The sequence below is a fragment of the Myiozetetes cayanensis genome, unplaced genomic scaffold, assembly GCF_022539395.1.
Source record: "Myiozetetes cayanensis isolate MyiCay16 unplaced genomic scaffold, myiCay2020 scf5-8, whole genome shotgun sequence".
NCBI lineage: Eukaryota > Metazoa > Chordata > Aves > Passeriformes > Tyrannidae > Myiozetetes > Myiozetetes cayanensis.
In genome coordinates this window covers 21459454-21471635 of record NW_026087742.1, presented here as the reverse complement: position 1 = coordinate 21471635, position 12182 = coordinate 21459454, and the positions used below count along the sequence as shown (strand labels likewise).

Genomic DNA, 12182 nt, shown 5'->3' with positions numbered 1-12182 from the left:
ATCTGGATCATACGGAGGGCTACTTTAGGTGTAAATTGGATATTAGAGTTGGGTTTTATTTCTCCTAATTTTATAAGAAAATATTGTACACGTGTGCAACATAGCAATAGTATGGTTCTAAAGCAGGGCTCTCCATCTACTTCTTTTCTCTCCTTGATGGGGGGAAAAAGAGACAATGGGGCTATGGTAAAGGCGGTGTGTCTAGATCCAGCTTTGTAGCTTTTTCCTTGCCGTCTCAGTCTCTGACTAGTAAATAATTTACAGACTTCCCTGTTGTGCGAACTGATATCTTCTCTTATTTTCCTTGCTCTTAAGTCTTACAGCTGTTGTAAAAGAGACAGCAATATTCTCTCATACAGAATTTTTTCCCTTGGGATCTTAGGCTGCTTGCCTAAAACTGACTTTCATTACTAATTCTGTAGTAATGCTGATGGATAATGATTAACAGACAGCATTGGTTAGCTATGCCTGATTTACACTTAGATATTTTTCTTTGTGTGTATAAGCACTAAAAGACTTCAATGTATTTTTGAGTGAACTCAAAAAATTTTGCAGAACTCTCTTGCTTGCACATTTTGTGCTCATCAGCAGCCCAGTAAATTTCTGATGGACTCTGATGTGGTCTGAAGGCCAGTTTTTCACTGGTCTGCTGTTTTTCATAAAGAAATGGAAGATTCAGAAAAAAAGTGCTGAGGAGACAGGAGACTGTATTTGAAAGTGAGTTAAACAAGCAGGACTTGGCAGATGGGGAGAAATCTGACACATCCAAAGCAGAGCTAGACTTCAAGAAGATGCCTCATCCTGGAAGAGATGACTAGTATGTAGTTCCTCTTGGCAGACACCCCTCATGACAGCCAAATTTTGCAGCCATATTTTAGGCCAGTGCTACTCCCTGGTCAGAAAGAGCAGAGTGTGGTAGCCTTTAAGAATCATAGTGCAGTGCTAAGAGCAGTCAGGATTGGAAGTCCTGGGACAAACTGAGTTCTTTCATGTGGAATAAAGACAAAGGAGTAACATGCAAAACAATGTCTTCTGAAAGAAAGACAAAGTGTCTTTTTTTTTTTTTTTTTTCCAAAGCCCGCTAATGGCCAAAGCTTTTCTACAAAAAATGGCATATTTTAAGGTGAACCAAAAACTAAAATCCTGAAGAAGTAGCACAATGTAGAGATGAATTTTTAATCTCTTGCTTGTTGCTGGTACTAGTAGCACTGCAGTTATGTTCAGCATTAATTGTTCCCTATTTCTACATATCCTGGATTAGTGAACAGAATTATCCCTCTTCTATAGATGTAAAATCTTATAGGTGATGCCTTTTAAACACACTTGCTTAATGGTAGGACAGAGACAGTTTAAAATAACTATTAGATATGATCTGTTTCTGCAGTAAAACTATAGGCTGCATTTTGATAATTATTTAATTTGATGTATTTTATGCAGGTGAAGTGTCAGTCACAGGGTTTATGAAGGCAAGAACTGGATTTATGAGGCTTACACATTTAAACATCTTTTCTTCTGGAAAGATGAAAAGTGTAGAATGACAAACTAGAAAGAAAGTGGTGTCATCTCACTGAATTTGTTTACATGTTACCAAATAAACATCCATTTCATTTAATTATGCTATATTTTGAATAAATGAGGCAATTGTCTGAGATGAGAATTTTTAAGAAGCTCCCATATGCAAGGATTCTGTGTGGGAGCAAAACTGCTAAAAACATTTTGGTTTTGAAATAACTGAAAGCGTATACCAGAATGAACACATTTCTCCATTCTGTGGCCTTTGAGAAGACAAGCTAAGAGAAGGGCAGTTTGAAAGAAAATGAAGCTTTGCTGAAATTTACAGTTTGCAGCACCGACCACTGAAACAAATTCACTCCTGACTGAGTTCTTATAAATGGTGGGACTGATGTGGATCTGGTACAGTGTTCCAAGTCAGTGTCTTGATTTACTAGGACTGAAGGAAAAATATACTGCCCTGGTCAGCTGTTGGCAGAAAAATTCTGACTGCTAACTTGCTTTTTGCCCACTAGATTTGTCACACCAGTTCTTCTTGCCACTATCTCAGGTGTTCTGTATCAAAAGCCTTAATTCTTTCTGATTTAGGAAATCTGTCTCAAAGAAACCAAAAACAAAACAACAACAAACAATCAACAAAACCCAAACCAAAACAAAAAAAACCCCAAACCAGAAAAAGATAATCAACACTTGGAGAAATGCATGTTTTCAGCGTGGTGAACCTGCACATAAATTCTGTGGATCAGCCAACTCATGAAACCCACAGTCTGCAGCCAAAGTAGACATGTTACCGCCTTGAGCCTCCTCTGAGTCTTTAAATTCAAAGTTTGTTTTGGCACAGTGCTTGAACGGTATCACAATAATATACACAATGGACATTGCAATAGATTTCTTTAACTAGAACACAGATATCAATGCAGGCAGAAATGTTCATACCCTGTTTCAGCCTAAAGCATTTTCCAGATAGGAATTAATTTATAATGAAAGCTATGATAGTCTTAATTTTTAGAAGATAAATGATTGCTAATTAGCTACAATAATTTGAAATTTTATAGCTCTTTTCTCTATGGATATCAAAACACTTTGCTAAGATGGGTAAGTATTATTATCTCATTTTTCAGAGGAGATAACTGAGACAGCCAGAGGTGAAATGGCTGATACAAATTGTACACGTCATTACTGGGTTTGGAATTAGAATTCAGGTCTCTGAACACTCCGCTATATATTTATGCAAATAGTCTATAACTATTTCTTCAACTTCAGTGATATCAGTTTTGCCACCCCATTAAAAACTCATTAATTTCATTTAAATATATTGAGATGTATTGCAATTGTTTTCATTTGTTTTCTAAATGTAAAACTTTCCGAATGTCTATTTTCAAGTTTTTCTCAGCACTGCTGAGGGATAAAAGCTCATTGGTAATTCTTAAGTGAAATTATGCAGGAAAGTCAGAGTCTGGCAGAGACTCAGAATCCTTGGATGAAGATTGGATATTTAATGACAAGAATTACATATCTGCAATAGTTCTTTGTCCTCATTGACCTTCTATTGGATGTCATTATGTTTGGGCATTTTGCCTTTCCTGAAATATCTGAAAAGTATGAAATTCCTCTAAATATCTTTTCCCAAATGGATTCTGATCCAAAGCCAGAAACAGGAAATGCATATTTAGGAACATTTCCTTGTAATCAAACTCACGCCACAAATAAAGAGAGATATGCTTGCATCCTGCCTATATTTCTTATTCTGAATATTTAGGTTTCTTTACATTCAACTTCTGAATTTTCTGATTTCTGATAGTTTTTTTATAACAGTAATATCTGCAAAAAATTGCTTCAATGTTCATTTTAAGGTGTTTTATTTGGAACTGCCACCGTCCAAGCTCGCTTGGCCCCGGCAGATGAACCTTAGGATTAAAGGGTGGGCTCAGTTCCGCGCACACTGTGTCTCACCTAAAAAATCCAATGCGCAGGCTGGAAGGTGGAAAGACCTTCCCCGGATCTTCGCTCGCGAAGACTGGCCATTTGGAAATGGAGAACACCTTTGAAATCAGAAGGCAGAACAAAATTAGAGGAATGCTTATGCTTTTTTTACTTCTTTCTGAGACTTTTGTAAAAATGGTCAATGGTTTGGGGTTTTTATGAAAAATTTGGACATTTTCCACTCCAAAGGATAATAGAAACTAGTGAAATTGTAGGACTCTGAAAATAATAGTCTGAAAGATGAAAAATCATGTGTGTGTGTGTTATTAAGCTGTTTACGTTTTTCAATTTTTCTAAAATTGTGTTAATTTCTTAAATTAATTTTCCATTATTATAGAATGTGTTGAAGAAAAGTAATTTTTTTCTTAAAGATTCATCTCTCCTGCTTTTCCATTTGAGATGCTAGTTGCTCTCAGAATGTCTGCATCCTGATAGTTTAGTGAAGTCCATCAGAAAGGTGAAGGAATAGTCTTGTTGTCTCAAAAACAGATCTCCCCACACAGTATATTAAAGAGAAGCCCAAAACATTTAAATCAGTTTAAATCAGTTTCCCCTGTTACACAGTATTTAGATGAAAGTCTTTCTGTAGCACTGTATGCAGAGCCTGGAGTCCTGAAACCTGAACCAATTAATTCACTCTACAAAGTAGGACATATCTTTGGGTTATCCATGTTTGTGTACAGACAGAAGGCAAATATTATCTTTGGGAATCTCAAAGCATTGGAGAGGAAATGAAAATGCTCTAAATGGCAGATGAATGCAAAAATACTAAAGGTTCCTCCTCACCACCACCAGGTAGAGAGACATGCCATCTTTTCCAAGGGAACAGGAGGGAGATGATGAGGAACCAACAGAAGATGAACAGGAAGATCCTAGTGGTGTCCGTGAGTTTTTCTGCCCATTATATAGTGATTTCGATACTGAACCTACAGTAGCTTTTATCTTCTCCCCCCAGTAACTGTTTCCTTAATAGTAAGTGTTCATCTCCAGTTTCTGCTCTTGGTGTTGCCCAATTTTATTTTGACTCTGGTCAAAGTGAAGTTCTGGGCTAACCACTGTACCTGCAGCTCCTGCTGTCCCTCAGCTCACAAAGTCCCTCCCCTGAAAGTTTTTGCTGCTTAGCCTGTCTCTGTAGCTAATACTGCAATCAAGGTGTTGACTCCACCAGACTCTTTCAGCCAGAGGCCTGTATTTCTCTTTTTAACATCTTTTTCATCTTGAAATGCCTGTCCAGTGTCTATTTCAGGTGTCTTTTATGTCATCTAACATACTACATCTGGGTAGCATGGATAACAAAATCCACTTAGGAAGAATTTTTTGATGTATTACTGGATTACTTCTGGAATTTTTTTGATCTTCCTGTTATAACTCTTTTTCTGGTTATAGGATATGCTTCTTTCCTTCCCCTAAATTTTAAATTACTGTTTTTTGAAAGCAAGCTTCTCCCTACAGTAACTGCTAACAGCAGGAAGTCCATTGTTGGACAGATGGGATTTTTTTACTACTGCAGACCTATGTATTTATTTAACATGGCATGTGTGAGCAAGGTAGTCCAAGGAATTCATGCCTAGGAGAGTGATCCCAATTATACTTTGCAGAAGAAAACAAAAATAGTATTCCAAAGGAATCACCAACTGCAGAGGAGCAGGAGGAAGTGGAGCAAGTTGAGTCAGACACTGAGAGCATTGCTGAGTACTGCTGTCCACTGAGGAGATGTTGGCACAATCTTAAAACCCCCAGTACTTTCTAGTTTTCATTTTTTTTCACTGTTATTGTTATGAACAGCATCTCATCCAGTGCCATCAAGATACAGTGACTGAGCTTCTCTGCTCTCCTTCAGTTGACTTAACTTTGCTCTTTCCCATGGCTACTCTCTGATGATCCCTTTTGGTTGTTTTTCATGGAACACCTAGGAGTGAAAAAGGTCAAGACAGCATGAAAAGCTTACAAAATAGATAATGGGGATTTGTCCTGAGATATCCAACTGGAAACTACTTTCAGCAAATGCTTATGACTAGTTGGAAGTCAAGTCGATGGCATTGTGCATTGCAACCCAGCAAAGAACTACCCTGTGTCACACATTGTCAGTGTGACTTTTGGAGAACAATGGTGTCTTCTGGTGGTGGGTTGTATGTGGTTTTACTAATTGTTTTGTACAACAATGTGAGTTCAATAGCTACTGAAAAGAGACACTCTAAAATTTATTTGGTTTCTAAAGCTGAGACCTAAAGCAAACCTCAACTGAGCTGCTTTGGTAAGTATCTAAGTTTTAAAATCAATGTTCTTAACAGTCTCAGAATTTTTCTGCCTGGGGGAGCACTTGTTACAGACCAGTAGTTACTAAGACATGGCACCCCTGTTTTGAGCTATGAAGTACTTAGTACTCTATCAAAGGAGGCAAAGGATGTGTGACTCCTCCCCTTTTGAGGTTAGGTGCAAATATCAGCAAGGAACGTAAAATTTATGGTGAATATAAATTTCCATTATGTTCCCACTTCTGAGATGCTGAAGGTGAGTCAGAAGACCAAGGGAAGAGTGAAGTACCCTCGGAAGAACAAAAAAAGCCTGAGGAGGTAAAAAGGAAACTCTCGGAAACCTTCTTCTATAATTTTGAAGATGTACATTCACGACCATTTGTCACTGAAGACTCTGAGATACCCATTAACCTCCTTACTCTTAAGTATCCTTTCTGCTGAGCGTGTGAAAATTCAAAGCTAATGATATTTAATAGGTGGTCTTAAAATTGCATTTGTCAAATCTGAAATTACCTATGTGGCGTTAATGGAATGCCTTTTGTTGGGACACAGGTAAGAATCCTGACCAGTTATGGTTCTAGGTGAATTTAATCATAAATGTTGTCTTGACCTCATAAACATTTCTTAATAGACAAAGTGCTTACTCTCATAAGTACTCCTGTAGAAATAGATCCTGGACAAGCTAATGTGACCAGGCAGAAGACTAGCATAAGAATGTCCACTGCAAAGCTCTCCCTTCCTGTGTAACCACACAAGAAACAGAGGGGAGGGCAGAAGAGCTGTTGTGTAGCTCATAGTTCCTCACAGAAGTACTTAGGGGGTAGTAGGGAAGAAACCAGGTAGATTTGTAGTCTGGTGCTCATAAGATCTAAACTGGTAGAATGAAGGAAGTGATGCCCATCAATTAAGAGCTACAATAAATCCTTTGTTAGGTATGGTCAAGTAGGGTATGATATGTGACTTCCGTATGTGCTGGTGGTTTTCTCTGCAAACACAGTTCAGTTGCTGTTGAAGACTGGATTTTCCCTTCTCTACATCTGCCTATAAATGTTTAAGAAGTGAGCTTGAAAGCTGTCTTGGTTTGATCTCTTGGTTTGATCTCTCTGCTTGTAGAAACAGTTTCTAGTAATCTGATGCACATCTCTCACATCTGTTTGAAAAGAGAACATGGATAGAATATGAATTCCTTGCAGCTCCAAAGGATCCAGCAGAAGCAAGAGGTGTGGCCTGTAGTGGAGAGGAAAGGATGGAATGTGAACTTTAGAAGGCCTTCACTTGTGCCTTCCTCTCGCTTATAGAAGCTTGATATATTTTTTCACTGTACACTGAAGAAAACTATCTCCTGCCATCAGGCTTTTAGTCACTAATTTCAGTATTCCCATTTCAGTTTCAGTTTAAGCATTCCTATCCACTTAGTAAACTTTTCTAGAAAGCCACTGTCTAATCTTTTCCTTATTGGACTGTTCCCAGATATTCTTTTGGATATGAGTCCACCAGATCTGTAAACCTGCAGATGATGGACAGCCATAAACTGGTGTATATAGCAGGCAACCAGGTGGTGATCCAGGATCTGAAAACTAAATCTCAGAGATATCTCCGGAGCAGCAGCAGTGGTGGAATTGGATTTATCGCAGTATGGCTCTTGTTTCTTGCTTTAGAATGCTAGTCACTGTCTAGGAAAAAAATGTTTGCTTGATTGCCAGATATGGGAGATTTCTACAGCTGCACATGCATATATGTAAGAAAGTATGGTATTGATCAGAGGAGTGTGTGAACCATGCAGTGTAGGCTACTCATTCCCTCAATATAATTGGCAGAGGATAAATATCTGCTCACCTCAGTCTTAGGCTCAGGTACCTAAAAAGACTGGTAAGTGCCAGCTGGGATTAATTTAAATTAATACAATTAATTTCATTTTAATTAATTTAAATTATTTTAAAAATCTTTTGGCTCATAGCGCCTCTTATTTTTTAACACTTCATGTGTCCTAGTCATAGTGATACTAGTATAGAGTTTTACTTGCCATCAAAATTTAGAAAATCAAATTCCTACACAAATGAAGAGAAAAAGTATCTGGTTTCACTCTAGTGAACTTACCAAGAGCTTGAACTCTGAAGTGCTATCTCTGAATTTGAAGCACCTTACCCTGTGAAAGCTCTGCCATCTCTAAGGTTTTTTTCACATAAACAAGGCTTTCAGATTACCAGCCTCAGGCTGTTCTGCTTCATTGTAAGCAGCCTCTTCTGGGGAATAAAGTGTACATTTTTACATCTTCAGAATAGTGTCATTCAGAATGGCTTTTGTGCAGCTGGCTGCTGAAGTTGATGGCTTCAGAAGTAGATGGCTGCTGACACAAATGCTGCTGTGGAAAGATTAGCTAGTGAGGGTTGAGTGAGGTAGAAATAGTAAAAGAATGTATCATAAAGCAAGTTATTTCACAGTTTGTCATGGTTCTGAATATATGTGCAATATACCATTTTGTGTGCATAGTGGCTTCGTTCTGATATTGAGCAATAGATTAGCAGTTGTTCAGAATAAATGCACAGAAAAATGCAACCTAGTATTTATGGCAGTATGTTTTGACTAATGAGTGAGTAAATACAATAACTCAGTAACTAGCAGGATAGAGACAAAGGTGTCATTACAGCATGCAACAGGACTTTTGCTTTTTCAAGGCACACCCTACTAAGCAGTACTTTGCAGTAGGAGAAAAAGGAAAGAAGCCAAACCTTATCGTCTACAAATACCCTTCACTGAGGCCCTACAGAATACTTCGAGGTAGTGTAAAAAGTTCTGTTTTCATTTTACACAGATGGGCTAGTGTTTATAGATCCCAGCAGATGGAGTAGTGGGTCACTTTAAGTTTAGAAGGAGATGCAACATTTAAATCCTTCACAGCAAAACCAGAAAACACTGGTTTCAAGCTTTTTCATTATTGCCCGGGAGGAAACTTTTATTTGGTAGAGATAGCCAACCAAGAACTATTAACTGTTGAAAAAAATAATTGCAGTGAAAGTTGAGCTCCTTCTGAGTAGATTTTTGTATTGTTTCTACCTCTTTCCTGTGCATGTGTATTGAGGTTGTACGTTTCCTCAGGTGGAACAGAGAAAGCCTATGTTTTTGGTGACTTCAACCGTGCTGGCACTTTGTTGGCCACTGTTGGGAGCAGCCCTGACTATATGCTGACTATCTGGGACTGGAAACAAGAAGAGATTGTGCTGAGGTCAAAAGCTTTTGCACAGGATGTTTACAAGGTCAGGTTTTCAGCTGAGAATGAAGAGCATCTAACTACATCTGGATCAGGACACATCAAGTAGGTTTATTGATTAGGATTCATACATATCACCTCTGAAATCATAATAGATAGAAGGTGACTAACAGGAATTTATCACTGGCAAACATGGACCAATGAGGAATGCTATTTTACCCAGGCATTACAATTACAGAAATGGGGAAGTTCAAATCCTTCAGCCAGTCAAACAAGCCTTTTAACACCTTCACTGTCCAAAAAGGATGATGCTTGATGTTAAGTGTCAGTACCACTGGCTCCATTCTTATAATTTCAACAGGCACTGGGGAGAAGTAATAAAAACTATTTATATATACACGTCTTCTAGCTGGTAACATAACATATATGCCTTCTGGGCTTTCTAACTTTCTTGAAGTTATCTGCTGTTTGGGCACCCATTAGAGCTGGTTGCCAAGTCAAGGATCAGAAACCCTCTGATCTCACCAAAAGCCTCCAAGGAAGGCTTACAAAAGATATTCTTCCCTTCTCTGGTAAGTTCATGGATCCATTTGTAATAAAAAATAAACAAGAATTTTAAGCTCTAGTTTTGTGTTCTGTATTTACCTAGCACTCAATGTTAACACAGCAGAGATTTAAGATATGAATGGGATTCTATTGTAATAAAAATTATACCTTTAAAATTATAATACATCTAAAGTTTCTTTGAATTTTAGCAGAGGAATCAGATCAAAACCTGAGATTTACTTTATAGTTTGATTGCAAGGTGGGTCTGAAATAGGAAATTACTTATTTAGATCCAGAACAAAAGTTATTTAGAATGCATTATTTATGGAAATCTGACAAAACAAACTCTCCTGTAAACTTTCTTTTGAGCTAAAATGCTATGAATTAACTCTGGCATAGCTTTTATAACATGATAAACATGAGCTTTCACCCAAATGTGGTCTCAAATTTCAATTTCCGACACTATCTTAAAGGTAATGTCTTCTGCACACACAGTGAACCATTCCTAATTGCAGCAGATGTTAATTTTTCTGTAATGCAGTAATGGAAAAAAGAACTATTAAGACCTAGGACAAAACATTTGGCTTGGTAAGATTTTATAGTACAGTTCAAGTCCACAAGAGTACTTGTATGGCATTCAGTGAAGACCTCAGTCCCTTGGATTTACAAAGCTGAGCATCATGCACTGGAGACAGCAAGAATAAAATAGGTATCCCTAACTATATGTAGGGGTTGTAGCTGGAAAGATGTAGCGATTGATTTTACACTTCTTAATTTTAAATAGTAATTTAATCTTCATTCTGCCCATTCCAAATGCTTTTCCTAGCTTTTTCATAGGAGCTTGTATAGGGAAATGTTTGTGTAGTTACAAAGTTTTATTTCATTTTCAAAAGAAAATACACAAGTTCTCCTGCGAAAAATAGTAATAAATGAACAGCCCTAGTAAGAGTATTGCAATGTCTAAGAGGGACTGGAGAGTGTGTAAAAAATCTTGTATCAGAGAGGGATGTTTTTTCTATACTCAGATTCTGGAAGATGGCCCTCACATTAACTGGTCTCAAGTTACAAGGAGCTTTGGGCAGGTTTGGAAAAACAGCAGTGTCCGACATTTTAGGTTTTGTGGAGCTGCCTGATGGGAAGGTAAGTAAGAAAAAATGACAAAAAGGAAAACAAATGATTTTATGTTCCCTCTTAGGTTGTGGTATAAAGTTTACTACATAAGTTGGAGAGTTACTATTTGATTCAAAGTGATTTGAATTAGACCCTGGATGATAATATAATATTAGAGCCTTGTTCTGATTATATAATATTGACATTAATTAACCCAAAACCTGTCTGGCTTTATAATAATTGAAAAATATGGTTAGTGTTGTAATTCACCAACTAAAGATCTCTGTTGGCTTAGAGCTGAGGGTCTTCTAATGGGGTAGTGAAAACATTAGTTTACAGAAATACAAAGACTGTTAGTCCTAATCTTTACCCATTTCAGTGCATGCAAATTATGTCACATTGCTAAAAGGTTGAACCTTCTCACTCCTTACATCTTCCCTTGGGAATATCTGTACTTTGCTATGGATTTAATGCTTTCATGGAAGGAAGCCACAAATGTTAACTGGGTTCTTGCTAGTATTTCTGCACAATGAAGTGCACGTGCTTATGTGCTTGTCTTCATTTGCATTGAAGGTTGTCTCAGGAACTGAGTGGGGCAACTTGCTGCTTTGGGAAGGGGGCCTCATTAAAGTAGAGCTCTGTCGAGAGGGACACCAGCCTTGTCACCATGGCCCTGTCAACCAGTTAGTTCTTGAGGAAGGAGAACTTATCACTGTTGGAAAAGATGGGTTCATTCGGGTGAGTTTTCCTTCTGCTCTGCCTTTAGCAGTGCAAATACATGGTCAACAGGTAAAGGTTACTTACTTTCCTAGCCAGGTTTTTGGGGGAAATTTTGAAGTGCAGTTTCTGAAAATGAATTTTTAGAACAAACTGAAATAAGAGCACATCTTCACAGGGTATGTGTTTGAATCAGACGGCATTCACAAAGTGTTCCCCGTTTAACAATAACAAATAAATCACATTTTACTGTAGTAAATCAAAGTAATTTTCAGCTGTTCTCTAACAGCTTTGCTCTTGCCTGCATTCTAACATTTTTTTCATGTACAGTTTTTGTCATTCTTTATAATTTTCAGGACTATCAATACATGTGGTGTTATTTAGAAAATAAATAATAAACTGCAGGAATATTTGAAATTAATTTTCTGAGTATTTGAAACCTCAGATTATTAATGTTAAAATTACAGAGATTAAAGACACTGAAGTGAAGATATGATGGGTCTTGTGCTGGGGTGTGAAATGACCCAGATAATCAACGGGAAACTGACTGTTACAGACAGTGAAGGGTTTCAAACGCCCTAGAGTTTTTGTTGTTGTTGTGTTTTATAAATTGATATTATCCCATTAGGAAAATTCACTTGAATATGAACATGCTAGCTGATGTCTCGTCCTTATCCCACAGAGCAGAACATGGTTGTGTTATATTTCCCATTCTTTTGTGCTGCCTCAGCAAAGCCAAGAGCCCACATATCATTTACTCTCTATAGTTCTGAAGCTGCCAGGTATAGCTCTGCTAGGGCCAGGGATGAATTTAAGCTACTGTCACTGTTCTAAGTTACATTCAAAATGGT

General features: G+C 37.6%; 1 protein-coding gene across 1 annotated transcript in view; it reads left to right on the top strand.

Moving 5' to 3' along the window:
- The first annotated feature begins 2603 nt into the window (after nt 1-2603).
- The window catches only part of CFAP44 (cilia and flagella associated protein 44), a 40383-nt gene continuing 30804 nt past the window's right edge, over nt 2604-12182 (top strand). The window contains 7 exon segments of the mRNA XM_050331246.1: nt 2604-2607; nt 5998-6175; nt 7221-7383; nt 8426-8528; nt 8847-9063; nt 10530-10644; nt 11188-11352. Of these exon segments, the coding sequence (XP_050187203.1) occupies nt 2604-2607; nt 5998-6175; nt 7221-7383; nt 8426-8528; nt 8847-9063; nt 10530-10644; nt 11188-11352 (945 nt within the window).